Source organism: Cyanistes caeruleus, chromosome 15, assembly GCF_971803275.1.
Source record: "Cyanistes caeruleus chromosome 15, bCyaCae1.hap1.1, whole genome shotgun sequence".
NCBI classification, from domain to species: Eukaryota; Metazoa; Chordata; class Aves; order Passeriformes; family Paridae; genus Cyanistes; species Cyanistes caeruleus.
This window is the reverse complement of record NC_141715.1, coordinates 6709933-6736024: the sequence shown is the minus strand read 5'-3', so window position 1 is coordinate 6736024 and position 26092 is coordinate 6709933. Positions and strand designations below refer to the sequence as shown.

Here is a 26092-nt window from a genome sequence, read left to right as displayed (position 1 = left end):
AGGAGCTTGCAAGGCTCCTGGTACTCACACTGCCTTTGGAGATATAGTTGGAATCCCTCATGATGTCCCTCGCCAGGCCAAAGTCACAGATCTTCACCAGCTTCCCCTCACAGATGAGGACATTCCTGGCAGCCAGGTCACGGTGCACACACTGCAGGGGGACACAGAGCACTGTCACTGCCAGGGGCTCCAGGTGTCTCCTTCACCTCTAGGGACAATCTTGGCTCAATCACTAGCAGAGCTACCACATTTTTGCTGAGTCCTGGGGTGCTCAGAGCATGCAGTGCAATAAGGGTGTCTAGGAAGAGTAGTTGCTCTGCTGCAGGGTGCCTTGAGCTTTAGCTCCCTGTACACTGTTCGGTCATCCCAGTAAATAGGGATGAGATAATGCCACAGCTGTGCTGAACAAGGCTCAGGAGGAGCACAGAGTCAGGAATTTGAGGTCTGAAGCTCAGTGTGAGCCAGAGTTAGCTGTCACATGCAAATATAGTCACACTGATCTCCAGGACTGTGTTTCCAAAGGGAAGTGGTCAGCGGCTCCTCAATTGCAGGGCCACTTATCCCACAAGGAGTTTGGCACGGACAGAGGGGCAGTGGGAGGAAGCTGACCACAGGACATGGCAGAAAACTCACTGCTGGCCACCACCACTACACACCCCACAGACCAGGCAGCATACATACATTTTTGGAAGCCAGGAACTCCATCCCATTGGCCACCTGGAAGCTGAAGCCCACCAAGTCCATGTAGCTGAGGAGTGGAGACTCGTTTATCAGCGTCACCCGGTCTGTCCTTTCAGGAGCTGGAGGGCAAGCAGAGATGGATGTTGGTGTTACCCAGCATGCTGGGGAGCCTCCCACTAGTGGAAGGACACACTGGGGAATGCTCTGCCTCCAGCAACAAAGGGACAGAGCCGGGAGCTCTCACTGTGAGGACATCTCCCACTGCTGCTGGACGAGTCCCAGAAGTGATTTTGCAAGCAAAGGCATCCAGCACCCAAAGCAGCTCTCCCTCCTGCTGTGGCCAAGCTGTTACCTGAGGGGGAGTAGCTGTCCAGCTCATAGGGGGTGCCATAGTTAGAGGACTCGATGTCAGCGTACTTGACTTCACCCTTCATGTCAGACATGGGCACATAGTCCAGGGAGTCATCCTTGCTCATGTCCATGTAGCCGCCGTCACTCTCGACAGACATGGAGAGGTGGCTGTGGGGGGAAGCAAAGAGGCTGCTCAGATCCAGAGGAGAGAGAGGAGAGGAGAAGACATGAGGGCTGGGGGCAATGATTTGTGAATCTGAAATTCCCAGTCCCTCAGCCCCAGCACTGAAATGTTCCACACAGCCAGGAAAGAAGCCCTGCATCATGGGTGAAGTGGTGTGCAAATGGTGCTTAGGAAGATCTCAGCTGCCTTCAGGCAAAAAGGGCGGGGGGGAGAGCTGTAACACTGCTCTATTTTACTATTGTTTTGGTGTGTTGGAAGGAAACACTGCTTTCTAACTTCCCTGGGGACCATTTCTCTTGTGCTGCTGTGCCTGCATCCCTTACAGCTGGCAACCAGATAAAGGACCATTTCCCTTTCCTTGTAGCACTTCTCCCTGAGGCTCAGTAGCAACTCAACCTGCCCTGGAAATGCAGAGCTGAGATCTCCAGTGGTTAAGACACACTGGAAAACCCTGTGTCTCTGTACTCAGTGTGTGGCTGTGGTTATGCTAATAAAATTAAGGATGCCAGGAAATATTCTCAACTGGCATGGAGAAGCTGGCATGTGTGCTGGCAAACTCAGGCTCCAGGACACAGAGTTTGCTAACTCCTCACTGCCAGGAGCTGCTTGAAGGTCACTGGTTGGCACATGGGCTGGTCTAACAAAGCAACACAGGATCCAGCTGTGCCCCAGTGCTGGGCCAGTGCTTATTTCACAGTTCTAAACATGCAGGATCCTTCCTGGGAGTACCAGCCTCCCTCCCTGGTGGGGCTAGGATGGGGTAGGCAGGGAGGAGGAGAGAGCTGCTTTCCTGGTACCTGTGCACATGGTCCTCCTTGGGGGTGTTCCCGTAGAGCTCTGCCTCTCGCCGTGCCTTCTCCCCGCAGGACTGCAGGAAGGTGTGCTTGTTGCGGTGCAGGTAATCCACCAGGTCCCCGTAGCGGCAGTACTCAGTGATGATGTAGATGGGTCCTGGTGGGACAGAACACCTGCATCAGCCCTGCCCTGGCCACTGTGGCTGTAAATTTCACAAGGGTATTACCAGACAACAGGCTGTCTAGGCAGGGCCAAAGGGAAGAGCCACCTTTCTGGTACTGAGCATTTTTTGGCACTTGAAATTTGTGTTTGTGGAGGGAGGTGACACAGACACGTGCCTTCCCAGTTTCAATCAGGTTGGAAGAAAGGTGTTCAGTGTCCCACAAGGCTTTCTCAGGAGAAGGCTGAATCATTTGGAACTGGAGAACAGGAATTATTCTATCTAAGGACAGTTGTCCTCCTAAGCACAGCCCAGGGATGCAGAAAGAGGAGACAAGGTGCTCAGGGCTCAACTACCTCCTTTGGTGCAGGCCCCCAGCAAGTTGACGATGTTGAGGTGAGGTCCCAGGTGGCTCATGATCTTCAGCTCGGACATGAGGGCTTGCTTCTCACTACTGCGGGCTGTGGCTGTTGGGGAGAGCCGGTGTGAGCAGCAGGGCAAGGAGAGGAGAGCGTGGCACTGATTGATCTTGTGGCTTTAGGGTGGGAAAAGGGGCAGAACTTACACTTGAGCATTTTGACTGCCACTTTCATGGTAGACCGTGAATGGCTCAGGCCATGGGCTGTTGCCTCCACCACACGACCAAAGGCACCGGAGCCGAGAGTGCGTCCTGCAAAGAAACAGCCAGGAGACAAAGTTGGCAGTGATCTAGAGGAGAGGTGAGGAGCCTGGAAAATACAAACTGCTTGTCTGAAACCACACCAGCCTTGCTGCAGTCATTGTGCTGGGCGTGGACATGGCCATGAGCTATGATGTTTGGGCTTGGGGCTGGTTTCCAGAACTGCCAGCTACAGGGTGGGATAGCCAGGAACAACACGGTGCTCAATGCCAAAGGGGGCAGCTGGCACCATGGTCCTAGATGATCCCCCCTGTTCCAGGACCACTCCAGAGATCTCTGTGTCACTTCTGGGTTGGTCTCTTTTGGACATCTCAACCCCAAACTTATCACCCCCAGACAGCCAGGACCTCAGGAATCCATCAGTGGCACCTGCAGAGCCTTTACCTAACACCAGCTTGTCCCTGGGCACCTCCCAGGTGGAGTCATAAGGGAGCTGCATGGGATCCACATAGATGTACTCGTGCCCATCAGAGCTGACTGACTCAATCACCTTCCAGCGGATTTCATAACGAGGTTTCTGGAAAAGGGAGCAGAGGGAAAAGAGACATCTGAGAGGCTGGGAGTCAGAGAGGGTGTGGGGGATGTGTTTGTTAGAGAGCCTTTGGTTCTTACAGCCATTGTCTCATTCCCCATCTACCCCAGAGATGCCAGGGGCATGCAGGAACTGATGGAGGCCCATAGACCCTGATGCAGCTGGGACATCATCAGGCCCAGCCACCCTAACCCTGGGGTACACTGTGACAGCCTGGGAGCACTCTCCTCTTTTACCTTCTGCCACAGCACGATCAGGATGATCAGCGAGATCACAGTGAGGACCAGCAAGGCCAGGATGACAGAAATGATGACCACCTTGAATGGCAAGGCTACAAAGATAACAGAGACAGCAGTCAGACTCCTCCACCCCTCCACAGCCTGAGCAGACAGGGAAAGGAGGTGAGAGCAGTGCAGAGAGGTCCCTGCACTCTCCTCCCCCAGACATTGACACTGAGCTGTTCTCTGGGTAGGGACAGTCTCCTCCTGGGCAGACTTTCCCAGCACTTACAGAGCCAGCCCCCCAGGGATGATGGGATGATGGGTTGTTACTGGCTTCTGCCTCAGGAGCACTTTGGCTATGGGAGGGTGAAAAGATCTAGAGAGGCTATTTTGCTTGGGGGAGAGCTGGCAGCCCTGGGTCTGAGCTTAGACCATCCTTCCTCATATTTGGGAGATGTTCAGCATATGGATGTTCAAGTCCGTGGCACCATCTAGTGACCCATGGGCTAACAACAAGACACTGGGGACCTGCTCAGGCACTCTTGTCTTGCCTCCCTGGAGAGGTGACCCTGCCAGTAGTGGGAAGAGCATATCCAAGGCCATTGGACATAAGGGCTCCACACTGCAACTGGAACAGTCTTTTCTGTTCAACCCAAAGAAGCTTCATTTGGGGCAGAAGCACCCGGGTTTCCAGGCTGGAGACACAGAAAGGTCAATCTCCCCAATGCTGGCTCAAAACTTGTCTCAGCCCTCACCGTGTGGGACCAGAGTGATGTCCTGGGAGTTGGTGCCCAGGAAGTTCTGCACAGTGCACCTGAGGAGCAGGGGCTCGTGCACCCTGTGCAGCTGCAGGGTGCTGTTGACGCGGTAGAGCTGCCGCTCCGCGTGGTACGAGGCGTTGGTCTGCACGCCGATCTCGGCCGACTCGTTCCCCAGCAGCCGGGTGGGCTGTCCCTTGCTGCTGCACCTGGTCCAGGGGGGATGAAGGCGTCTGAGAGGCAGCAGGGACCACATGCCACCAGAATACAATTAAGTAATAGCCTATTATTCTAACAAATAAAAGCCCAGCTGTTCTCATGGCCTCCATCCCTCCACTCACCATTTGATGTCGCTGCAAGTAGACCAGCTGATCTCTGGCTGGGGCATGCCTTCAGCAGAGCATGTTACTGTCTGCTCCCCACTGCTGGCACTGCTGTTCTCCTTGAGATCCACCACTTTAGCTGGCACTGAAACAAAAAGACAGTGATGGGAATTAATCTTTCTTTCTGTCTGCAGGATAGAAGGGGAACATGATTCCTCTGGAGTATGTGAGTCTACTGTACCCCTGCCATAGTCTTGGGATGAGGTAGGACTCATCACGTCCATTGTGTTTTATTTTTGAAAGGGAAAAGCAAAAAGAGTAAAGTTTGAGGGGATTATGGAGGAGATCTACCCCCATGTAGCTTGACTGGAGAGCAGGGTGAGTGTGGAGGAAAATCCTGGACATCACAGCTGTACAATCATCTCTAACCAACTACCCTGGGTCAAGCTGATGTGTCTGTGCTGCCTCCCTGTCCCCCTTGCTCTGAGGCCAAGTGTGAGATATTTCACCCAAGTGAGTTTCTTGCTTGAAATCTTTTTCCTTAAGCAAGACCACTCTGGAGCTGCAGCCACAGGAGTAAGGGCTTCATTCTGGGGGTTATGCAGCAAAGGATGGTGCCACCCCTTGAGGCTGCTCCCACTCTCCTCAGCCATATGTGTGCATGCCCATCCTCACCATTTATCTGCAGATGGAAGGAGAGCTCCTGCTCATCATCATCATTGGAAGCTCGAATGGTGTAAAATCCTCCTTCTTCCTGCTTCACCCGCACCAGCACCAGAGCTGTCTGGTACCTGCGGGAGACACAGTCCCAGATGGGATGTGGGAAGGTACCCAGGGACTGAGTGCTTGGAGGCAACCAGCTCCCACCCACTTGAGGAGTGCTCAAAATCCACTCACAGAAAAGTACTCAGTAATCAGCTGTGTCCAACCAGCAATCTGGAGATTCCTTTGTCAGTTACCCCCTCTCTGCACCCTGGGGAGGAATGATGGGCCCGTACCTGGTTTCTGACAGGTTCCTGCTGGTGATGGTGAACTCGCTGCTGCTCTCCATGGTCAATGTCTTGTTGTTCTTCAGCCACACAATGCTGGGCTGGGGATAAGCCTCCACTTCCACCAGGATAGTGTGGCTCTTGTGGACCTCAGCATACACCGTGCTGGGCAGGTGGGTGTGGAAGTGCACAAAGCCATGCTCTAAGGCAAGAGAAAGAGGGGGGTCAGAGAGGGGAACAACCTCCTCCCTGGTCCTTTGGATAAACATGGATCTGGAACAAAACTCTTTGAACACAAAGAAGTGGTAAGGCAGCTCCAGATGTATCCCTCAAGACCTCAGGCTTGTCTCTGAGGGCAGTGTGGATGCGAAGCCAGACTGGAGCAGAGGAGCTCACAGGACAGAAGCATGTGCCTGTTATCTTGTGGAGATAATGGAGATGGGGCAGTTTCCTCAAATTACATGAAAGAAGGTCAGATGCAGACAGAAAACAACATGTCTTCACATCACCTTGGCACTGCACAGTGCAGAGGAACTCTTACCAATACCCTCAAGAGTTTTAAAGGGTCACAAAAGCCATGAAGGGAAATTTGGGATGTTTTGAAGCCAGGAAGCGGGCAGGGGTGAAATGGGGTGAGATTTGGCTCACTGTCATGGTTACTTAGAGCAGAAGTGAGGAGGGTAGAAAGCTGGAGGCTGTGAGAGAGGAGAGGGGGTCACTCTGGGACATCCTGCCTGGACGCCCACGCGGTTTGCTGGCTTTGGGCGTGTGGGCAGCAACGCACCGATCACTTGGACGGTGATGTCCTTCCTGTCCGTTTTCTCATGGTAGCCCTCGGAGACATTGCAGACATAGGTCCCACTGTCCTCCAGCTCTGCGTTCTGGATGATGAGGATGGAGCGGATCTCATGAGTGGATCCAGGCAGGAAGTCAGTCACTGGCTCCACAGCCTTCCCTGCCTGCGAAAAGGGGACACAGAGACATGGTCTGAGGAACCAAAAACGTGTTCTGCCATCGGGCTCACAGGGAGGGGGAAGAAAATGGTAGAAGACTCCAGTCTGGCTGCCTCAGGACAGGGAACATGCACCGATCACAGACAGCCTTAATACAAGCTTATCCCCATCAAACCTCTCTGCGTGGCTACCCATAACTCTGGCATGGGATATTGATGAGTGATTGCCATGGCACATCTGGGCAAAGGCTGGAGCTGCTGCCCCGAGCCTGTGGGTGTGGAGCACTCACTTGCTTGCGGGGATAGTCCCAGTTGAAGTTGACCAGCTCGTTGCCGCTCACGGTGCACATCACGGTGACGTTTTCTCCCTGGCGCACCATGGTCTGCACTGCACTGATGGAGACATTCACTGATGACACTGTGGAAAGGTGGAAGAAAGGAATGAATTTATGAAGGGATAAGAGGACACCCAGTCCATTTACCCTGGGGAGGCTGGTCCACTGGAAACTGTCTTCCCTGAGGGATGGAGCTGACTTGTAGGCAAAACCCATTTTCTAATGGAGACAGGACTAAATCCAGCCTCCAAATTGATCATCACTGAGGAGATGGGAGGAGAGCTTTGGTGTCTCCTGCCACTGGCCTGAAGAAACAGCCACAGCAGATGCACAGGTGTGCTAAAACAATGTCAGCTCACCCTGGATCCTGTAGACATAGAAAGTGTCTGAATCCACCTCCTGGTCATCCACAAATGTCCGGCAGAAATAGGTCTTATCTTCAAAGAAGCCCTTAAATCCCTGTTGTGGATCATATGTAGCTGGGATGGGGTTCTCCACCTTCTTCTCATAGAGGGTGACCTGCATCTGTGGGTTGGTCACACGGCATGGGATGACAGCCTCTGTGTAGCCCGTGATGAAGATGAAGACCTCTTCAGAGGTGACTGCAGGGAGGAAAACCAGGGAGGGATCTGTGGGAGAGAGGGAACATTGGTTAGAGAAAGCTGCTTGGAAGCTTAACCAGGGCTGCTTTGTGCTCCTCCAGTAACTCTCCACCACAGGGCCCTGACTCCACGCTAGTGGGATGCTTCTTCCCACACTTCCCTTGGGAAAGTAGAGCTGCATGTTGTGTGCTCAGCAAATGTCTCCTGGGAGAGACCCAACACCACTGAGCACCTCTGCTCCCCCACCACTTGTCCCAACACACCACACTCTCCATGAGCTGGCACAACAGAGATATGCCACAGCCAGAGACCTACCATGAGGGCTATTGGAGAAGGGATTTGGGGAGGCCAGTTGCTTGGAGACAGAACAATAAGTCAAAGCCCTCTTTTTCCTGGTTGCTAAACCCCATGGAAACCCACAGGCAAGGACATGCTGTCCCCTACCTGGAACGTAGATGTAGAGGGCTCTCCTCTCCGCTGGCTCTGGAGCCTGCTCAGGGCTGTAGGTGCACGTGTACTCCCCGGTGTGATGGCCTGTCACGTTCCTGAGGGTGAGATTGCTGACAAAGACACCATCCCTGTGCTCCAGCGAGGCAGTGAAGGGCTGCCCCTCCCGTTCCCAGACCAGCTCCCTGTCCCCATAGCACAGGAGGGAGAAGGTGCTGTGGAGGCTGAGGACAAGCTCAGTGTCTCTGGGTTCGATGTGCAGCCTGCTGTCCCCAAACGTTACCTCCAGCAGACCTGAGAGAGAAGTGACATGAGACCAAATTGAATTCTTCTGAAATCCACAGAGAAGCACACCTCATGGCAATGTGTTTGCTTTGTAGGTCAGCCTTTACACTGAAAAATAACTTTCCTGAGTTTGCCTTCCCTAGTGTAATCACCACTGACAAACCCATGGTCTCCTCAAAAATGTCCTGCTAATCGAGACCTTGGTGGGTCACCTTTAATTCCCTGTACCTCCTGCAACCCTTACTGGAGAGCAAATCAGACATCACAGGATTCAGCAGTGTTCAATGCAGCTAATTGCTGTCTGTGGCAATAGTGGGTGGAGAATCCCCAAGGAGAATAGGAGGCAATTCCCTGCTCTTCTGGCTGCCTGTCCACATGTCAGACAGGACACAGACGAGGCTGAAACAATGTCAGTTTACAAGAAAGTGAAAAAGGAATGAAAGCAAAACCTTGCAGGAAATCCATTGGAAGTAATAGAGCAGGCAAGGTCTTCCTGAATGGCTCCCCATGTCTCTCCCAGCTTCCTTGCTTCACCATCTGCCCAGATGTCCCAACGGGGCTGTGACATGCTCCTCTCTGGTGTCCCCACAGGTGGACAGGACAGCTGGGGACAGCTCCAGGGACTTGCACCAGGTGCAGCCAGGAGCCCTGGTGCCTTGCTGTGAGGGGCTGTTGGATATATGGGATCTGACCAAATCCCTCCTGCTGTGGGGTGTCCAGCTAATGTGGGTTCTCAGGTGTCTGCTAAGGAAGGTCTGGGCACACCTGGCACTGCTGCCTGTGGAAAGGTCTCCTCCTCTCACTGTGCTGTGCATCACCATGAAGCAGGCGGGGACTTTACACCCACCCTGCCACAGGACTGAGCCAGCCCATGGACCTGAGGCATCAGCAGGGATAGATGTGCCTGGAGCACGCTGTGCACCCCAGTGCTTCCCCATGGCACTGCCCCCTTCCTCCCACCTCCCACCCCTGCCCAGCCACAGCACTCACCAGTGAGGATGAGGAGCCACAGACACGTCTTGAGAGTGGGGCACAGCATGCTGGGCTCTGGGCTGGGCGTCTGAGTCCTGTCAAGAGCAAAGTGACATGAGCACAGCACTCAGCAGAGGAGGGATCACTCAGCTGTCCTGGGCAGGGGTCCCTGAGCCCCCACCCAAGCCCTGGCCTCACTTCTCCACCTCAGAAACCTTCCCTCTCTCCAATTTTCAGCCTTTCCCTCCTGGGCGAGTGGTGCTTTCCCCTCATGTGGGATCTGCAGTTTCTAAGGCTTCTCCCACTGGTAAACAGGGATTTTGCTGGAGGCTCCAGCAGTTGTGTCAACTTTTGCTCATCTCAGCTGGAAATGCCTCTCCCCTCCTTGGCAGAGTCCTGTCTTCCTCCCTCCCTCCCTCTGCTTTACCATTTGCCTTTTTTCCTTAGTTTTTCTACCCTCAGTCACAGTGAGATAAAACTTGCTAGAAAACAGATCCCCTTCAACCCTCCCACATTGTTTGCTCCTTCCAATGAAATAAAAGAAGCCTTGTCACGGCACTTGGTTGCTGGCTGGGGTTTAAACCACAACAAGCCTGAAGAAACTCCACCAAAAATTGAGTTTCTTGGATTTAACTTTAAAATACATAAATTTAAGAGAATATCTAAGCGGTCTTTTTAGTTTAAAACCCTTCTAATCAACATTTCTCAAGAAATCTTTTCCACAAAGCTTTTTCAGGCCTCCCTGGCACAAACCAGAAGCCAAAGGAGATGAGGCCAGAGATCCCTAAGAGCAGGGCTCTGTCTCCTGTGTATTGGGGTGACAGGTACTCCTCCCCATGGTGCCTGCAGGGGTGGGAACGAGTCATTCTGAAAAGCAAAATGAACACACAAAGGGGAAGAGAAAAGGCTTTCTCTGTGCCTGGGCAAAGCCTGGGGGAAATGAATTCCCTGGGGAACTTGGGGATGTTCCTGCATGGAGCTGAACCTCACAGCTCAGCCACGCTGCAACCCAGGGCTGAGCTCCTGCCCTGCCTGGGCCACCTCCCAGGGCAAACCCCGAGGAGAAGCCCCCTGTGATGCTGGCAGTGCTCTGGGGAGCTCTTGCCAGGCTCAAGGAGGGCTAGTGGCAATCTGGATTTGCTGACCCGGCCTCTTACTGAGCTCTCTGCTGCCTCTTGGCCCTGGAGCAGCCTCCCGGTCTGCTTGATGTTAAGGAGGAAATGGTTTTTAAATGACGTGCGCTTGTCAGATGTTTTTATTATTCTCTTGCTTTGGCTCAACAGAAGTCTGATCTACCACAAATCCTTCCAGGTCTCCAGCTTATTCAGCAGCGTCCATCTCCCTCCTCCCGAAAAAAAACCTCTATAACTCTTTCTCTCTCTTCGTTTGCCAGAGGGGATAAGAGCACTTTGGGCAAGAGATGGGGGTGGGTAGGATGAAAGGACCGAGGTGAAATTCAGGCTGTAAATGAATGTGACCTCCCTGAACCCACCCTCAGAACACCAAGCTGCAGGAGAGAGAAGGATGGACAATCTAATCTCTGCCCCCCAAGGCACTGCCATGAGAACAATTACCTTCGTTTCCCCATTCTGCTTTACAGAGGTGTGTGATTCATCCATTATTCAATGTTCAAGGTCGTAAGGACAACTGGGATCCTCTCCTTTCACCCCTCCCCGGCTGGGCGCACAAGCCAGGTTGTATCGAGCACCCCAGCCCCCGATACCTGTGTGTGAGCGGCCAAGATCCCCCCGAACCCAGCCCAGCTTTTATCCGCCCGTGCCGCGGGGCTGTCACTGTCAGTCCTGCTGCGGGCGAGCTCTCGGCCCCTGTCCCCACGCAGCAGTGATCTCTGCAGGGTCACTGATGGCCAGAGCCCTGCCAGGCGGAGCAGGGAGCCGGGCAGGGCTGGGTGCCGGTGCCGGGCTGGCAGGGGCGCTGCTCCAGCCAGAGCCCCGCGGCCCCCGCCTGCCGCCTGCGCTGCTTTTAATAAAGCTGCTGCTTTTGCAGAAAGGCATTTCTCTTGGAGATGCTTCCCAAGCAGAGTGGGAGGGTGGCAACGTCTCGCAAAGAGCGGTGACCTCTCCCTTGTTTGTGTGCTCCGGCCGGGGCGAGGGGCGCGCTCGGAGGCGCTGGCTGAGCCCGCCCGTCCTGCGAGGGGCACAGCGACCAGCCCGGCCCTCCCTGTCACACAGGGACACCGTGTGTGCTTGCACAGCCATCTCACGAGGGATGCCAAAGCACCCTGCCAGCCTCCAGAGCGCTCGTTCCTCTCCTCAGCCCCAGCTTTTGTTCTTAGCAGGAACTGTGAGTGCCGCTAAGGGTGCCAGACGAGGAGGAGCAATCCCACCCCGTGATACGAAAGCAGGCACCAGGCGTAATCCCAGCCAGGCACCCAAACACCGGCACCTACACGATGCTCAGCTGCCCTGGGTGATCTCCTCTCACCCCTTTGGGTTAGCAGGGTGCTACACTCCCCTCAGACTCCTACATCCTTCCCACAAGCCAGCACCTGAGTATTTTCAAGCCGTGGGACCTTTTGCCTACACCCATCCAGGCACAATAATGGAGGCCAGGGAGCTCCTGCAGCAATGCCACGTCCAGAACCCTTCACTCAGCCCTGCAGCTCCCTGGCAGCCTCCCACCTTGCAGCCACCAAGGTGCTGTCCCAACTCTCCATCCCCATGTCACACCCCTCACCATCCTTCCTCCCCCCCAGCACCGGTACAGACCTTCCCTCTGCCCCTCTGCTGCTCCTCGATGTGATGAAGGCAAACCAGTCCTAGCCAGGCAGGGAAAGGAGCTTTTCTCTTGAGCCACACTGTTTATTATTCTAAAGGAGGAATTTGGCTGGGAGAGGAGACAGGAGGTCGGCTGGCTCGCAGGGCAGCGGTGCTGGCTGGGTGACACAGCCCCACACCACATTCAGCCCCACATCCCCGTGGGGTGGCTTTGCTCCCCAGGGGCTCAGGTCCCAGGGGGGGCTCAGGTCCCTGGGGCCACGCTGGGGCTTGGCCAAGTGCCATGTGGGAGGCTGGTCCTCGACAGCTGGCACGTCCCTGCTCGCCCCCACGCTACGCCCAGCCAGGCCAGAGCCGGGCACCGAGGGACTGAGAGTGTCTGGGAGGGTTTGGAGTCCAAACAAGACACAGATACAGGCAACTGTCCCTGACTGGTGACACAGACACTGCCTGTCCTTATCTCCCCTCTGTAATCACACCAGCCTGGCAGAGCAGAGAGCCGAGATTGCAGCGGAGATGAGGAGAGCTGAGCCAACCCTGGGGCTGCTGGCTTTCCCAGCTGGCAAAGGAAAATGTTTGAGGGCTGGCTGAGGTCAGGCACCGCTGGAATCCTCTTTGAGCATCTCTAGCCTTGAGCTCTTGAGCGGGCTTCTGGGGGATGGAATAAAAGTGGCCACCCCAAATCCCCGAGCAGCTGCAGCTGAGCACAGGGCTCTGATGGCCTGTGATCCCACAGCCAGGACACGGGCCAGAGGGCCAGAGCAGGAGTCAAACAGCACGGCCAGGGCCACGGCTGCGCCAGCACCGGGATTCAAGTCTCATGATTCCCCATCTCATGACTACACAGCCTTTCCAGAGCAGCCTGCTCCCATTTCTCCTGCATCCCAAGTCTGATGACAGCTGAACTTTCTCCTGCACCTCCTCTCCCACTCCCTCGCTCGAGCGGCCGGGGGCTGATGCCTCTGTGGCTGATGAACTTGGACAGGAATTTCTGCAGCTGGAGCAGGGCAACGCCCAGGACTTCGGGTACAAGGAAGAGCTGTATCCAGCCTCTGCTGGGGATGGTACCATCTTCGTTTAGGGAGCCATCTCTACTATTCCTTGCACCTCAGAGTGCCCTGCTAAGCAGCTCAAGCATCACCAAACCCTACTGATTCATTAATGTTCCCCCACTCCAGACCTCTCTTGTTTAAGAATGCTCGTAAGCCTAAGATGCCTTTGCTAATGCCCAAAATATGCTGTGTGGGTTCAGTCTTCACTGTTCTTGGGTAACAAGGCAAGAATTTCCTCTGACTTTGCTGTGTGCCCTGCCATACTCTGAGCCCCCTTCCCTCTGCACTTGCTCCCTGTGTGTCTCCCAACATCCTGGCACAGCACACAGGGCAGCCACTGCTGGCACGGACACTGCATGGCACTGCCCATCCCCAAGGATCATGTGGGACAGGGCCATTTCCAGCCCTGTAAACATCATAAACTATGTGACAGGATGGGTTAGGAACACCAAGGATGTCCTCCCAGTCCACTGCCCTCCTCCCAGCCTGCCTAGACCATTTTTCTTGCCTCTCCATAACCAGTGCCCTGTGCATAACCAGTGTGTGTGGGGTCCCACAAGCACCCCCAGAGCTGTGGGAGCTGAGAACCAGCCTGCAGAGCTGGTGCACAGGGAAGGGGATGGCTCAGCATGCTGGGGACTGGGAAAGCAGCCACAGCCACCCTAGCAGGAGCTCTGGTCCCAACAGACCATTAGGCACCAGCAAGAGGATGCAGTGTTTGCTGGAAGTCAGGGTGCTGAGCCACCTCTCAGCAAACTCTGGTTTGTATTTCCAGGGGCTATTCCTGCATCCATTGCCCACATTGCTCTTATCTCTGGCCGTGCTCTCCTTGCCCTCATCGCTGCTCCTGTGGTGTTGGGCAGAGGTGCTGGATGCTGGCTCAGCCCATGGGGACATCTCATCTGACTGGGATGGAGCTCTCACACAGCTGCCAATCCTTTCCCTTCCTCTGGATTTCTATTTCTAGCCCCTTTCCTTGCAGGGCTGTGCTTCCAGGCGCTCCCACAATGCTTGATGGCCCCGCCGCCCTGCCAAGCAGGCAAGGGACATCTGGTGCAAATTAGCGGGAAGTCAAATATACTTTATTTCTTCTTTGTCTAAGCACATCTGAGTCATTAAGTGAGATCATGGGTGCCCATATGCAATAGAAAATTCCCTGTATGGATCCTGTGATCAATACTGCTCACGGCCAGGGAGCAAAGGCATTCCTGGCAGGGGGATGGGGACACCATCCCCTGCTTTTGAAGGCAAAAGGCTCCCTGAACAAAGGCTGGTGACCCCTGAAACCCAAACCTTGCTTGTCCAGCAGTGAAACTCTTTGGCTTGTCCTGTTTTCCTCTGCCACCCTCCCTCTGGCCTCCGCAACTGCTTCTTTCCCACCCTTTAATCTAAATAAAACTGAGTGGTTGTTTCTTTTTCTTTTTTTTTTTCCCTTGGCTGGAATTGTCCGGAGTTGCAACATCTCTCCTCTGGGGTCCCTTGGCTCCCATGACACCGTGTTTACTCACAGGCCAGATTATCACCACAGAGCCCTTTTTTTTTTCCCAGCAAAAGGCTAGAATTAGGCAGAGCACACACATGGGGACCCTGTCATCCCAAGGCCCATAAACGCCTGCTGATAAAACACAGGGGTAGGAAATCTGAAACCAGACTGAGGAGCAGCCAGGCTGGGGAGTCTCTGTGTCCCACAGACCATCCCTGCCCTGAGATGAACACCTGGGGGCAAAACCCTCCTCACCTGGCCACCTGCCAGTGCCAAGGGGGCCCTGAGGCTTAACCCAGACACCGTGAGACCAGAGGATGCTGAGAGCCCTGAGTACCTGTTGGCAATGTGCTGGATCTGGGGCTGTTTCAGTCTGGGGGAGGTGAAGTTTTGCAAGCACAGACAGTGTCATTAATGCCAAAACCCTCTGAGTGGTTTTGTGAGAGCTCCTTGGCTGTGAAGATGTGACTAAAGCCACAATCTGGGTGTGGACTGAGGTCTCCAGGAGACAGGCAAAGCATGGGCAGATGCCACCTCTGGGGATGAGCCCAGGGACACTGTGCCCACAGGAGGGGACAGCTCTCCTGCTGACCTCTGCATCGGGGAGCAGATCTGACATGACCAAAGCCCCTGCCCAGGACCCCAGATTCTGGTCCCCAGCCTCAGTGGCACCAGGAGAAAGTGGTTGTGTGGTCATGAGTGTCCTGTGGTAGATGTCAGCACACGAGGTGGCACACCCAGCCTCCTCCAAGCCAGCCTGCCACAGGCTTTGACAGCATCCAACAGAAAGATGAAAATGAGGACTGTGACCCTGAAGCAGGGGAGGGAGACTGCCATGGGGGATGACAAGTCCACACTGAGCCCCAGCAGAGTGATTCAGCTGCCCTGGGGTCAGCCACATGAGGAATGGGGTGGGGAGGCGAGCCCCACTCAGCCCAGCCCGACCATGGCCATCCTCCCTGTCCGAGTGAGGGGTGGCCACAGTGTCCACACACAGAATGCAGCAGATCTCCAGCCATGGGCTCTCCACAACTGTCTCTGTGAGGAGCCAGCACAGAGGGACGTGGGACCAGGGCGAGCCCTGCACTCTCACCCATATCCCCTCCTCTTTCCCCCTCTGTTTTAAGCCCATGGGAGACAGAGGAAATGAGTGACCCATTTAGTGCAAGTTCAGAATAAAAAGAAACATCTGTTTGGAGAGGTGCCAGTGTTATAAATAATCCCCCAGCCCCGAGTTATGGCATTCATGGCCCTTTTGGCTGCGCATGCTCCCCTGCTTCCACCTTCAGAGGAAACGCCAGACCCCGCAGGCTGCTCCCCGGAGCCTGCAGCTTGGCCTGGACTGTGGGAAAACCCTGGGTGAGGACCAGGGTTCACCTGGGCCTGGGGAAGGAGGGAGGGGGTGTTGGGAGGAATGGCTGCCACGTGCCAGACAATGCCCAGATGTCCCTTGCTGCATCCCCTGCTCCTCACCCCAGTCAAATCCTGCCCACCTTTGTCTCCCTGGGGCAGACAGTGTGTGCCAGGGCCGTGGTGGTGCTGGGACTTTTCTGGGGTGGTGCTGGAGGCTGGCCAGCGTTTTGGAGCACAGCCCTCAGTCTGGCATTGTGCATGTCTGGGGGTGCTCTCAGCGGGTGTGGGGAGCAGCCCTGTGCAGACTCAGGGCTCACCCCTTGTAGTGCAATGAACCCCCCCAGGGAGGTACAAATGTGCCCCTTGGGAGCATTTCAGCCCTTCCCAGTGCTCTTTTCCAGTAAGATGCCCTAAAATATCCAACACAGCGCAGCCAGGGCCGGCCATGACTGTCCCCTAATTTCTCCATTACCCCTGACAGCAAAGACATTTTTGGGAGAACATACCACGCTGCTTCACAAGTATGTGAGCAATGTCAATTATGAACATGGCTGTAGGGACCCAAACCAGCATCCACACATCTCCCCACATCCTGCTGGCCCCTCCAACTGGATAGCAAAGCCTTGGGGCTGGCTGAGTGACTCAGAGCTCTCCTATCCCTCCACCCCCAAATTGGCATATTTAGGGGTCCCAGCTCCTGGGGATGTCAGACTGGACAGGGTTTGCCTGTCTTGAGCAGAGTCCATCTGCTTACCTGCTGCTTCTCCCCACCAGAGCAGAGAATGAGGGAAGCAGGGGACATGGAACCAAGATCAGGGACTATCTTGGCTTCTCATCCCTTGTCCTGGCATCCCCAGGGCTTTCCTCACTCTTGTTCCATGGCTGCCAAAAAGCCATGCCTGCCTTCCCACAGTGATTCAAGGGGAGCTCTCTGCTGATGTCTGCACAAGGGAGGAGAACAGTCCCCAGCAAGTCAGCACCTCCATCACCTGCTCACAGCCACTGATCCAGGGTGGCTGCTTTGGGGGGGCCAGGGCTGGAGCCAAAGGTCCCAGATGGCTCTAATTAACCCCTAATAAACTGTGAAGGGAGGGCAACTGAGGCAGAATGAGAAAAAGAACCATCCTAAGTCCCAGTAGGATGCAGGGGCTTTGTAAAGCCCCAGGAGTAGGCAGAGTGTTGTGGTTTTACCAGCCCCATATCCGAGCAAAGGCTGAGCAACCTGATCCTCTTGTGAGCATTTCCCTGGGATCTGCGGAGGAGAGATAATCTCTGTGGATGCATCAGCTCCTCGCAGCTGCCTCCAAGGGACCCAAACTTAATTGCTTTGTTCTGGGGTTTTAGGCTCTCGTGGCTGGGATTAGGCACTCACCATCTTTGTGGTCAGGGCACCCTTTGTCAACCTGCAGGAACTGGAGAGCAGCCTGGCACTGCGGCCAGGGTGGGAAAGGATGGAGCCAGCAGCGCTGGGTGCGAAGGGCAGAGGCTGCTTTCAGAGGGGTTTTTTGTTTGGCCCTATTACTTCTGGATTTCTGAGAGGGAGCAAAATGCAACTTCTGGTGCAGCTCTTGGTGCTGTGAGCTGATTCTGTCCTCTCCTGCATAGGCTCATGTGTGGGGCAGGAGGACCAGGATGGTGTCACTTGGCACCAGGACTGCAGAGATGGATAATTTCCTGCTGGTCTGCACAGGCAGTGTAAGCCATTCTTGCCAACCCGCATGCAGGGCTCTTTATAACTTCTCAGTCACAAATCAGAAATCAGCTCCCCTCTGCACCCATGCTCTGCAAACAGCCCCTACCCCCAGAACCTGTCAGAACCTCCAGAGGAGAAGCTGAGGCAGGATTTGGCACCAGCAGCTGCCAGCACCCCCTGCTCTCCCGCTGAGTGCAGCTTTTAAATGGGCACTGAGTCCTGCTCCTGAATCAGACCATATTCTCCCAAACAGCTCCCAGGCTGGAGAAGGAAACTTGGCAGCTGCCTGTGGGGAGAGAGGAGGGGACCCCTCTCGTGGTGCCTGCAGAGCCCAGCCCCGAGGAAAGCAGTTTCTGTTCTGCCACCATTGCTTGGCAAAGGCTGAAACCAAGGTGACTTCCAGTTTGGAAGGGGAGAATGAGCTTGCAGAGTGCAGGGCTTGAAATGGTGTATTTTCTGCTGGCACCGGTTCAGACAAACCCACAAGCAAACATATTTTTTTGTATAAATAAGACAGTGTGTCTCGCCAGTTAAAGCAATTCAAACATGAATGTAGCAATTTAATTGGTGCCAATTGCTGGGTCTTGGTAGCATTAAGATTTCAGTCACAGCCTCTCTCTCATGGTAGCTGGGCCGGAAGAGGGGAGGCAGAGGGCCTGGCAGGATGGGGCTGAGGAGCAGGGCTGCCCATCTCCTGCAGCCTCAGGAGCATCACCCCTGTGCTGCCCATGGAGACCTGCCAGGCCCCTTTCGCGGCAGGGAGAAGGTGTTCCATCTGTTTCCTGGTGGATTTCCAGGGTTTAGCAATCCGTGCAGTGCCCTGATATATCCCTGCATTCTCCAACCCTTCCCTGCACCCCACAGCTTCCCGCCAGCTCCATCACACGCTGGCTCTTGCTGAGGCCAAGGAAGAGTGTAGGATGAGTGTTTGTGAATTCCTGGGTGGATAAGCAGGTGCCCCTGCAGGCATGGCCTGGAGAGGATGAGCCCATCCACAGGTGCAGGACAAACACCACACACTGCCCACCCTGGCTCTCCTGGCACCAGCTTTTCTGTGGGAGTTTTGTGAGCTCCCTGCTCCCTGCATCGACTCCTCACACCATGATCCTCTGGCTGTGCAGGCGGGGGGCTGCCGAGGGAAGGTCACACACACAGGCCAGGGTATGCCACAGCCTGGTATGCACCCAGGGATACTGGAAAAGCAGGGTGTGAGGGGCAGTACATCCCTGTACAGCTCCTGTTACCAGACTGGGGGACAATGGGCCCATGGGACCCTCTTGCTCAGCACATGACCCATGCCAGCTCCCCTCTGTGCATCCCCAGCACGTGTCCCTGTCACAGCTGGCTCTGCTCTGTGTTCCCCACGGTGCTGGAACGTGCTGCCCTTCCAGGAGGAGGTGTCTCAGTGGCAGCAGAACAGGACAGAGGTGAGCTTAGCTTGGGAACCCTAATTAGGCAATGGGGGAGAGGAGGAGGGGGAACAACCACCCCTAAAACAAGCCTCGTTATGTCTGATTTGCCTGGCGGAGCGGAAGGAGCCTCCTGGAGCTGCTCCAGCCCCTCAGGAAACAATACCCAGTCTATACCCTCCCCCTGCAGCTCCTCTCCAGGGGATTTCTTTCCCTTGGTTCAAGTACAAACAAACAAACTCCATGCAGTGCTCAGCTCCAATCCTCCCTTGCAGGGATAGGATACATCCAGCCAACCCCAAGCCCACAAGGTCCCCAGCTCCTTCCAGCTCTGGGTCAAAGGCAGCCCCTGTTGCCAGCGCCGGCGCTGTGCTCCCACGGGATTCAGCCACCTCTGCTCCCTGCCCTTTGCCACTCCATCCCAGGAAGATGCTCTGCTGGAGCCTGACACTTTGGACAGCACTGCAATCCCATCCCACTTCCCATAAGTCACCAACACCAAAGGAACCTTGAAGACCAGGCAGATAAGTCCCTGCCTGGAGCTTCTGGCAGCAGCTGGACATTTGGCCAAAGTCATGTCCAGCCAACAAGGTCTCTTTTTGCACAGAATCACTCCCATAGCTAGAGAGCATTTCTTAATCTCAGCTTTCCTCTGGTGTTCACTGAGACAATCCTGTCTTGCTCTACTTCTGCAGACAGGCTCAGTGCTCTCCTCTCCCTGACAGCGTTCTGAATGCCTTGGAAATCCTGTCACAGACCCATCAAAAATGAGGCTGAAAGAGATCATGGTGTCATTGTCCTGTTGCTGTGCCCATGTCTTCCCAGCCAGAGCTTTCCCTGACGTGCCTTGAGACTTGTGAGGCTGAAGGAACTCAGCCTTCTGTCTTTAATCCTACAGACATTTCCCCTAAAAGCTCTTTTCTCTCTGTGATGGCTTTTCCTGTGTATGAAGACTGTGTGTCACCTTCCCACAACACCCTGTGACCAATGAGCCACATCAGCCACTCTCCCAGTCCTTTGCAGCTTCTTCTGAACTTCTCATTGTCCTCACTGCTGTCCCTGAGCTTCCCCACTCCATGTCTATCCCTGCTGAAGTACTCAGTATCGCTTGCTGGGGAGGACCCATTCCCTCCACCCTGCCTCTCTGAGCTGCCTCCAGCTATCCATCTTTCAGCAGATCCCTCGGGAAGAGCTTGGGTCTCCTGGCACCATGCTGCAATCTGGTTTGTGTCCACTACAGCCACTCTGGTTGGTTCTGGACTCTGCTGGAGTTCCTGGGATTCTCCCACACTCCCATGCACACCAGCTGCCCACCCAGCTTGGTGCCATCCCAGGGTGTAGGATGTGTGCTCAGCCACCTCCCAGGTGGTTCCTGTAGGGATTGCAGAGGACCAAGCCCAGGCCAGAGCTCTGCAGCACAAGATGTGCCCAGGACTGTGGATAATAAGCCATGGCTAACTTCTCCCTGGCTGCAGTACTGCAGCTGCCCATGCTTGTGTTGACACTGACCACGGGAACCCCACGCTCCCAGTCCTGTGCAGGGATGCAGGGGGTGATCCAGGGACAGGGAACTGAGTGGCTGTTGTCTCCTTGCCTGCTCCTTCTACGAGGACCCTCCATGCTCTTGAGCTGGAGGAAGGGACAGCTGATCTTACAAAGAGAGAAAAGCCCTGTGCATGCACCAATTGGGTTGCTGTGACTTGGTGCTTGCCCAAAACACCATTCCCTCCTGATGCACCGCCTGATTTCGGGCTCTTTCCTGGGCTCAGGGACATTGCCCGGGGTTGGTGGCTGCCACAACAGCCAGAGCACACCCAAGCTTGTGTGACATCCTTGTCAAGAAGTGACTCCAAGCCTCGTGTCAGACCCAACCAGGGCAGCTGCCTGGCAGCTCCCCCTCCAAGCCAGCCTGGCCTGTGTCCTCTGCCAGGCAGAGCCACGTCCTTGACACTGGCTTATGGGGACCACATGAAACTCAGTCCTTTCCCAAGAGCATGGGAGGCACAGGCACTTTGTCCTGAAGGGCACTGATGGGGAAATGACCCTCTCACCCACCCCTCAATGGCCCCTGGGAAGTACTGAGTCTCAACATTGCTAATCCTTGTCATCAATGGGAGACCCTCTGAAAAGATTTGGGGATGCCAAGCCTCTGCCAACACAGGCTTTGCACACCATACCAATTGCTTTAAGCTATTTTCCCCATGCTTCAGCAAAAACCCCACTTGCTCTGGGACCAGGGCGGAGGAGCACAACATCTCCTTCCACCACAAATTCTGTTTTGAATGACTCTCAGTTGGCAGGCGAGTGCAGGAGCTGGATGCTCTGAGCCCACAGTGAGCACCAAAGACCTGCAGGTCATGCTCACCCCTGGGCTGTCAGAGCTTTGCTCCAGACCAGCTCTGCCCTGTTGGAGGCCCTTAGCTCTTGTGCTTTCAGGACAGCAGAGTAGTTGCCCACATCCATGCCTAGCAGGGTTTTACCAAGCTCTGCCCTCTCCAGTACCCAGCACTCCCAGGCACAGACCCTGGGCAGGGCAGGGCTCCCTCTCCATGGCCCACAGGCACAGGAGCCCTGCCCTGGCCACAGGCAGAGGTGACATGGTCCTTGGAGCAGCCTGCACTCAGGGATGGCCGTGGGTGTGTTTGGACAGGCTGGCAGTGGGGTGACCCTGCTCTGCAGCGGGGCACACTCACACCTCTAGAGAATGTCTGGCTGGGCATGGAGAGCAGGCTCTGCCCCATGCACACTCCAGCCCTCCCACAGCCACCAGCCTGCAGAGCCTGATCCAGGGAGAAGCAGAGATCACCTGGGCCCTACTCCCGCTGCAGTGGGGTCCCCCCTTCCTGTCCTACAGCAGCAGCATCCCCTGGGCTCCTCTCAGCCAGGACCTGGTGAGAGCTGATGGCACGGTTTTTCCCATGGGATGCCACAGAATTCAGCTCCTTTCCACCAAACACCACCTCCCCAGAGCCTGGTGGGGCATTTCAGGCTGCCAACCCCTTGGAGGGGAGCAAAGCCCCTTCCAGAGCAACGGGCTGGCTCAGGGACAGGATCCTTAGGGATTGTACCAGCTCCAGAGGGACATTCCCCATCTGGAGAGCCAGAGCTGAGCAGGAGGGCGAGTCAGCCCCCGGGACGAGAGCTTACCTTGGGCAGGGTCCCACCAGCCGAGTGCCTCCGCCGCACGTCCCCGAAATTCCTTCCTCTCCTCCTCCGCACTCTCTATCTGCTGCCTGCCGAGGCTCTCCCTGCCCTCCCAGCCTTCCCCAGCCGGCAGGGCTTTCCCACTTAAAGGCGAAAGAGAGGGAAAGAAAGAAATGAAGTGGAAGGGGAGGAGGGGGGGGGAAAAAAAAAAATAAAATCAAATCAAAAGGCGAGGCGAGGCGAGGCTGTGCCAGGGCTGGGCTGCGGCCAAGCCCCTGCTCCGCTCCTCTAGTGCATGTCAGCAGTGCCCTGGGCAGCCCCCAGCCCAGCCGGGAGGGGGTTCAGGCTCCTCGGAGCGATGCCCGGGGATGTGCACGCGTGTTGTGTGCGTGTATAAATAAAAGAGACCTCGGGAGGAGGAGAAGGGGGGAGGCTGTTTCGCCAATGAGGAGCGGAGCTCCTCCGACTTCCTCCCTCCACCCTCCGTGGGGACCCTTGGCGGAGCAGAGCTGGAGATTAACGCCCGGCGGACCGGTGCGATGGGGGGAAAATCAAATAAAAATAAATAAATAAATGTAAAAGGAGGAGAAGCCAAAGCGGCTGCGAGGAGAGGGGAGTTCTGCTGCGGGCTGCGATGGGGCAGGCGATGACGGCCCGGATAACAGGGAACAAAAGGAGCTCGGACCAGCCCGACTATCGCCTCCTTAAACCAGAGGGAAGGAGCTGCTCTCTCCCTGTGTCTGCTTTCAATTCTGGCCTTTTTCCCTGTTTTCTTTTTCTTTTATTTTCTTTCTCTTTTTTCCCCTCAAGCCCCCCCCCCCTCCCGTTTTCTTTCTTTTTTTTTTTTTTCTTTTTTTTTCCCTTTCTCAGGATATGAGGGGATGTTTAGAAAATCCACTGCCCACGCCAGCAGCTGACTCATGTTTTTATTAAAGAAGGCCTGTACTGAACTGACTCGGTGTATTCCCCCCAGATGCCTCCCTGTGCTGGCACTGCAGCTCCTGGCCCCTGACCCCCGACTGCCCACTGCCCCTTGGGGAGCACCAATGCACCCTTGCAGCTCTTCTTGTTTTTCAGAAAAGGGGAATTAAAGGTCTTTGCAACCGGGACACTGCAGAAGAGGGTGTGTTTAGCCGGGGTTTGGGGCTGTTGGGGCTGCAGAGGTGGCAGGAGAGATCACCTCATCTCTGCCATCATCTCAGATATCCTACACCCCTACTGCTCTGGGGGGATGGAATCCAGGTGATGAACCAGCTTCAAATCCTCACAGCATCTTAATGAGTTCAAATCGAGTTTCTGAAAAACTTTCAGTAGGCAAAACCTTATCATGTGTCCAGAAGGGGATTTTTTTTCAATTTGGCACTGTAACAGGGGACAGGTCATCTTTGGATGAAAACTGCATTTTGACCCATGAGTTCTTGCCACCATTTTCATCTTAGGGACGCTTAAGGGTAGTCAGGAATTGGAACAGGCTGCAAAGGGAAGTAGTGGAATCACCATCCCTGGAACTGTTCAAAAATATCTAGATGTGGCACTTGGGGACAGGGTTCAGTGGTGAGGATGGCAGTGGTGGGTTCAACTCGATAATCTTAGAGGTCTTTTTTAACCTTAACCATTCTGTGTTTTTCTCTCTGATCCAAATGAGAAAAAGTGCAAAACTGCACTGGCTATCCTGAAAAGATACCTGTCCATCTTCCTTTAATTTTCCTTTCTAATATTTAAAAAGCCCACCCCATAATGACAACACTGCTGAAATCTGTGTTTCTGCCTTTTTTGCAAGGCAGCCTCATCCCCTCCTGCCAAGCTAGTAAATGCCTGCACAATGGCCACTGGGAATGATTCCCTGGCTGGACCAGCCCAAGAGATTTGCTGCTTATCTTGCATTATCTCCATGTTGTCTTTGTATCTATGGAAAACCAAAGGGGAGGTGTTTATTCTGTGCAGCTGTGGGGGGTGAGGAGAGCCAGGCTGCAGCACCCGGGTTATCCCTGCGTGCCACTGGGGCTGGTGTACCAGCTCCGTGCCCTGGCAGCAGGATAGCTGCAGGAGGGATGCAGGCCTGGTTTGGATGAATCCCCCAACTCCAGACCTGCTGGTGTCCCTGTGTCAGGGGCCGTGTCCCCTCCCTGGGCCGAGGGAGGCTGCTGTGCAGAGATGGAGCCAGCGAGCGTGAGAGCAGCTCGTGTGGGGGGCAGGCGGCAGAGGGGACGTGCTGTGCACATGGCTCTTCCCAACGCTTTTCCCAAGGGACAAAGATGTGTCTGGTGGGTCCATGTGTGGGGACCTAAGGGCTGCTGGGAATTGCTCAGCAAAGCTATTTCCTGGCAGTGTCCCCGCTCCAAGGACATAACTGCTCCAGACAGAGTGGGAGAGAGAGAAACCCACTGGTGCAATGATACTGGGCTCCTTGCACTGGGGATGGGCTACCTGGGATGGGCAGGGGGTGGAAAAGTTCACACAGACCATGCTTGAGGGCAGAGCACCCTGAGCCTAAAATGGGACATATTCCCCCTCTGTCCTTTGCAAACAGATGGCACCAATACCCACTCCAGGCTGGGACCAGGAACAATCTGGCAAACAAAACCTCCCAGTCAGCGAAGGCCAGGATTCATTGTTTGGGGATGCTGAGAGAGCCTGGGGAGCCCAAAGCATCCTGGCAAGCACATGTCAGCCCACTCTGTACATCCCCAGGGAGCATCCACAGCCGCACACTTTGTTTAGGAACAGCACGTTGGGGTTACGGCAGCTCCTGGGAAAGGCCAGCTCAGAGGAAGCACCAAAGCCAGAGGAACTCGCCTGTGCAAGTGTGTGGGTGGAGGGCAGCAGCTCTGCTGCTTCAGCCTCATCAGCCCTTCATTGCTCACCTCTATTTTTGGCGCCTGCATCCCCCTTTGTGGTGCTGCAGGACCCAGTGGTCCCCCTGGGGCTGGGACAGCTGCAGTGTGGGATGCCAGACCCCTCTCAGCTGAGATTTCCAGCCTCAATAAGCATCATTAAGTGCTAATGGGGGCTTGGGGTCATGTAGTGCAGCATCTCTGGCAGGGAAATCAGACACTGAGGCAGGACTTTCCAGGGTATTTGGTCTGCTCTGGCATCATGTGGATCAAAGCAGGTCTCTGAACTCCTGTCCCATCCCAGGAAAAGCTGGAACCATAGAGAAGAGCCTGTATCCCATGCCTAACATGGAGGAGAGAGACCAGAGCCAGGTGACCCAGGACAGTGGTGGAAACAGCCAGGCCAGGGTCAGCATGTACCATGTGCCAGCAGGTGACAGGCAAGTACGAAAGGAGCAGCAGATGTTGGCCTACCCCACTTCTCTGAAGGTTTGATGAGGGCCAGATTTGCTCCAGCTCCAGTTTTTCAGAGCCTCTATCAACTCTAAGTCAGCCCAGGAATTTCAGCATCCCTCTGAAGTGGTGTCAGGCTGCAGACCACAAGAGAGGAGTGGTGGGTGCCAGGGAGCACAGCACCACATCTGGGCAGCCCATCTGCTGTGGCAGCTGCCAGCACTTGCTCCTGGCTGGATCCAGCTCCTGAGCCCTGCAGGGAGCTGCACCAAGGCTTCATCCAGCATCTCTAAAGCTCTGCCCTGGTGTCCAGAGGAGCCTGTACCCCATGTGAGTGTGTCCTGCTTTGCCAGGGTGGGTGACACCAGTGCCCAGGGAAAAAGAGGAGGCATAAAGTGCTGGGCTTCTTCCAAAGTGACCGCATACCAAATCATAACATGAAGGGGGGCACGCTGGGGAGTATCCTGCAGCATTCCCCAGCACTGGGAACGCTCCTGCAGCACTGGAAACACTGGCCATGGACACCACAGAGTGCCAGCAGTGTCAGGAGGTAGCACTGGGCCATACACACGTGTGGTGCTGTGTCCTTGTGGGTGCTGGCCCGTTCCCTACCTCCCCTGGGCTGGGGCACTCGGAGCAGGCAGCAGCCAGCAGACGATGTTATCCC

The 26092-nt window shown here is 55.2% G+C and overlaps 1 protein-coding gene across 7 annotated transcripts in view; it reads right to left on the bottom strand.

Moving 5' to 3' along the window:
* PDGFRB (platelet derived growth factor receptor beta) overlaps positions 1 to 22849 on the bottom strand; it is a 31280-nt gene extending 8431 nt beyond the window's left edge. Inside the window, exons 1-18 of one of the 7 annotated variants that reach the window (XM_023935960.2) lie at positions 22142 to 22849; positions 9285 to 9361; positions 8007 to 8303; positions 7320 to 7589; positions 6916 to 7043; positions 6458 to 6632; positions 5683 to 5875; positions 5360 to 5475; positions 4703 to 4829; positions 4359 to 4570; positions 3619 to 3713; positions 3235 to 3367; positions 2737 to 2841; positions 2528 to 2638; positions 2014 to 2167; positions 1034 to 1221; positions 682 to 800; positions 29 to 151 (exon numbers count right to left, since the gene is read on the bottom strand). In XM_023935960.2, coding sequence (XP_023791728.2) covers positions 29 to 151; positions 682 to 800; positions 1034 to 1221; positions 2014 to 2167; positions 2528 to 2638; positions 2737 to 2841; positions 3235 to 3367; positions 3619 to 3713; positions 4359 to 4570; positions 4703 to 4829; positions 5360 to 5475; positions 5683 to 5875; positions 6458 to 6632; positions 6916 to 7043; positions 7320 to 7589; positions 8007 to 8303; positions 9285 to 9333 — 2595 coding nt within the window. In that variant the 5' untranslated portion in view covers positions 9334 to 9361; positions 22142 to 22849. Of the gene's footprint in view, positions 1 to 28; positions 152 to 681; positions 801 to 1033; positions 1222 to 2013; positions 2168 to 2527; positions 2639 to 2736; positions 2842 to 3234; positions 3368 to 3618; positions 3714 to 4358; positions 4571 to 4702; positions 4830 to 5359; positions 5476 to 5682; positions 5876 to 6457; positions 6633 to 6915; positions 7044 to 7319; positions 7590 to 8006; positions 8304 to 9284; positions 9362 to 9472; positions 9733 to 11995; positions 12352 to 22141 lie in introns of those variants that run through there. The other 6 variants (XM_086851205.1, XM_086851206.1, XM_086851202.1 and 3 more) reach the window with 6 other exon arrangements.
* Positions 22850 to 26092: the final 3243 nt, after the last annotated feature.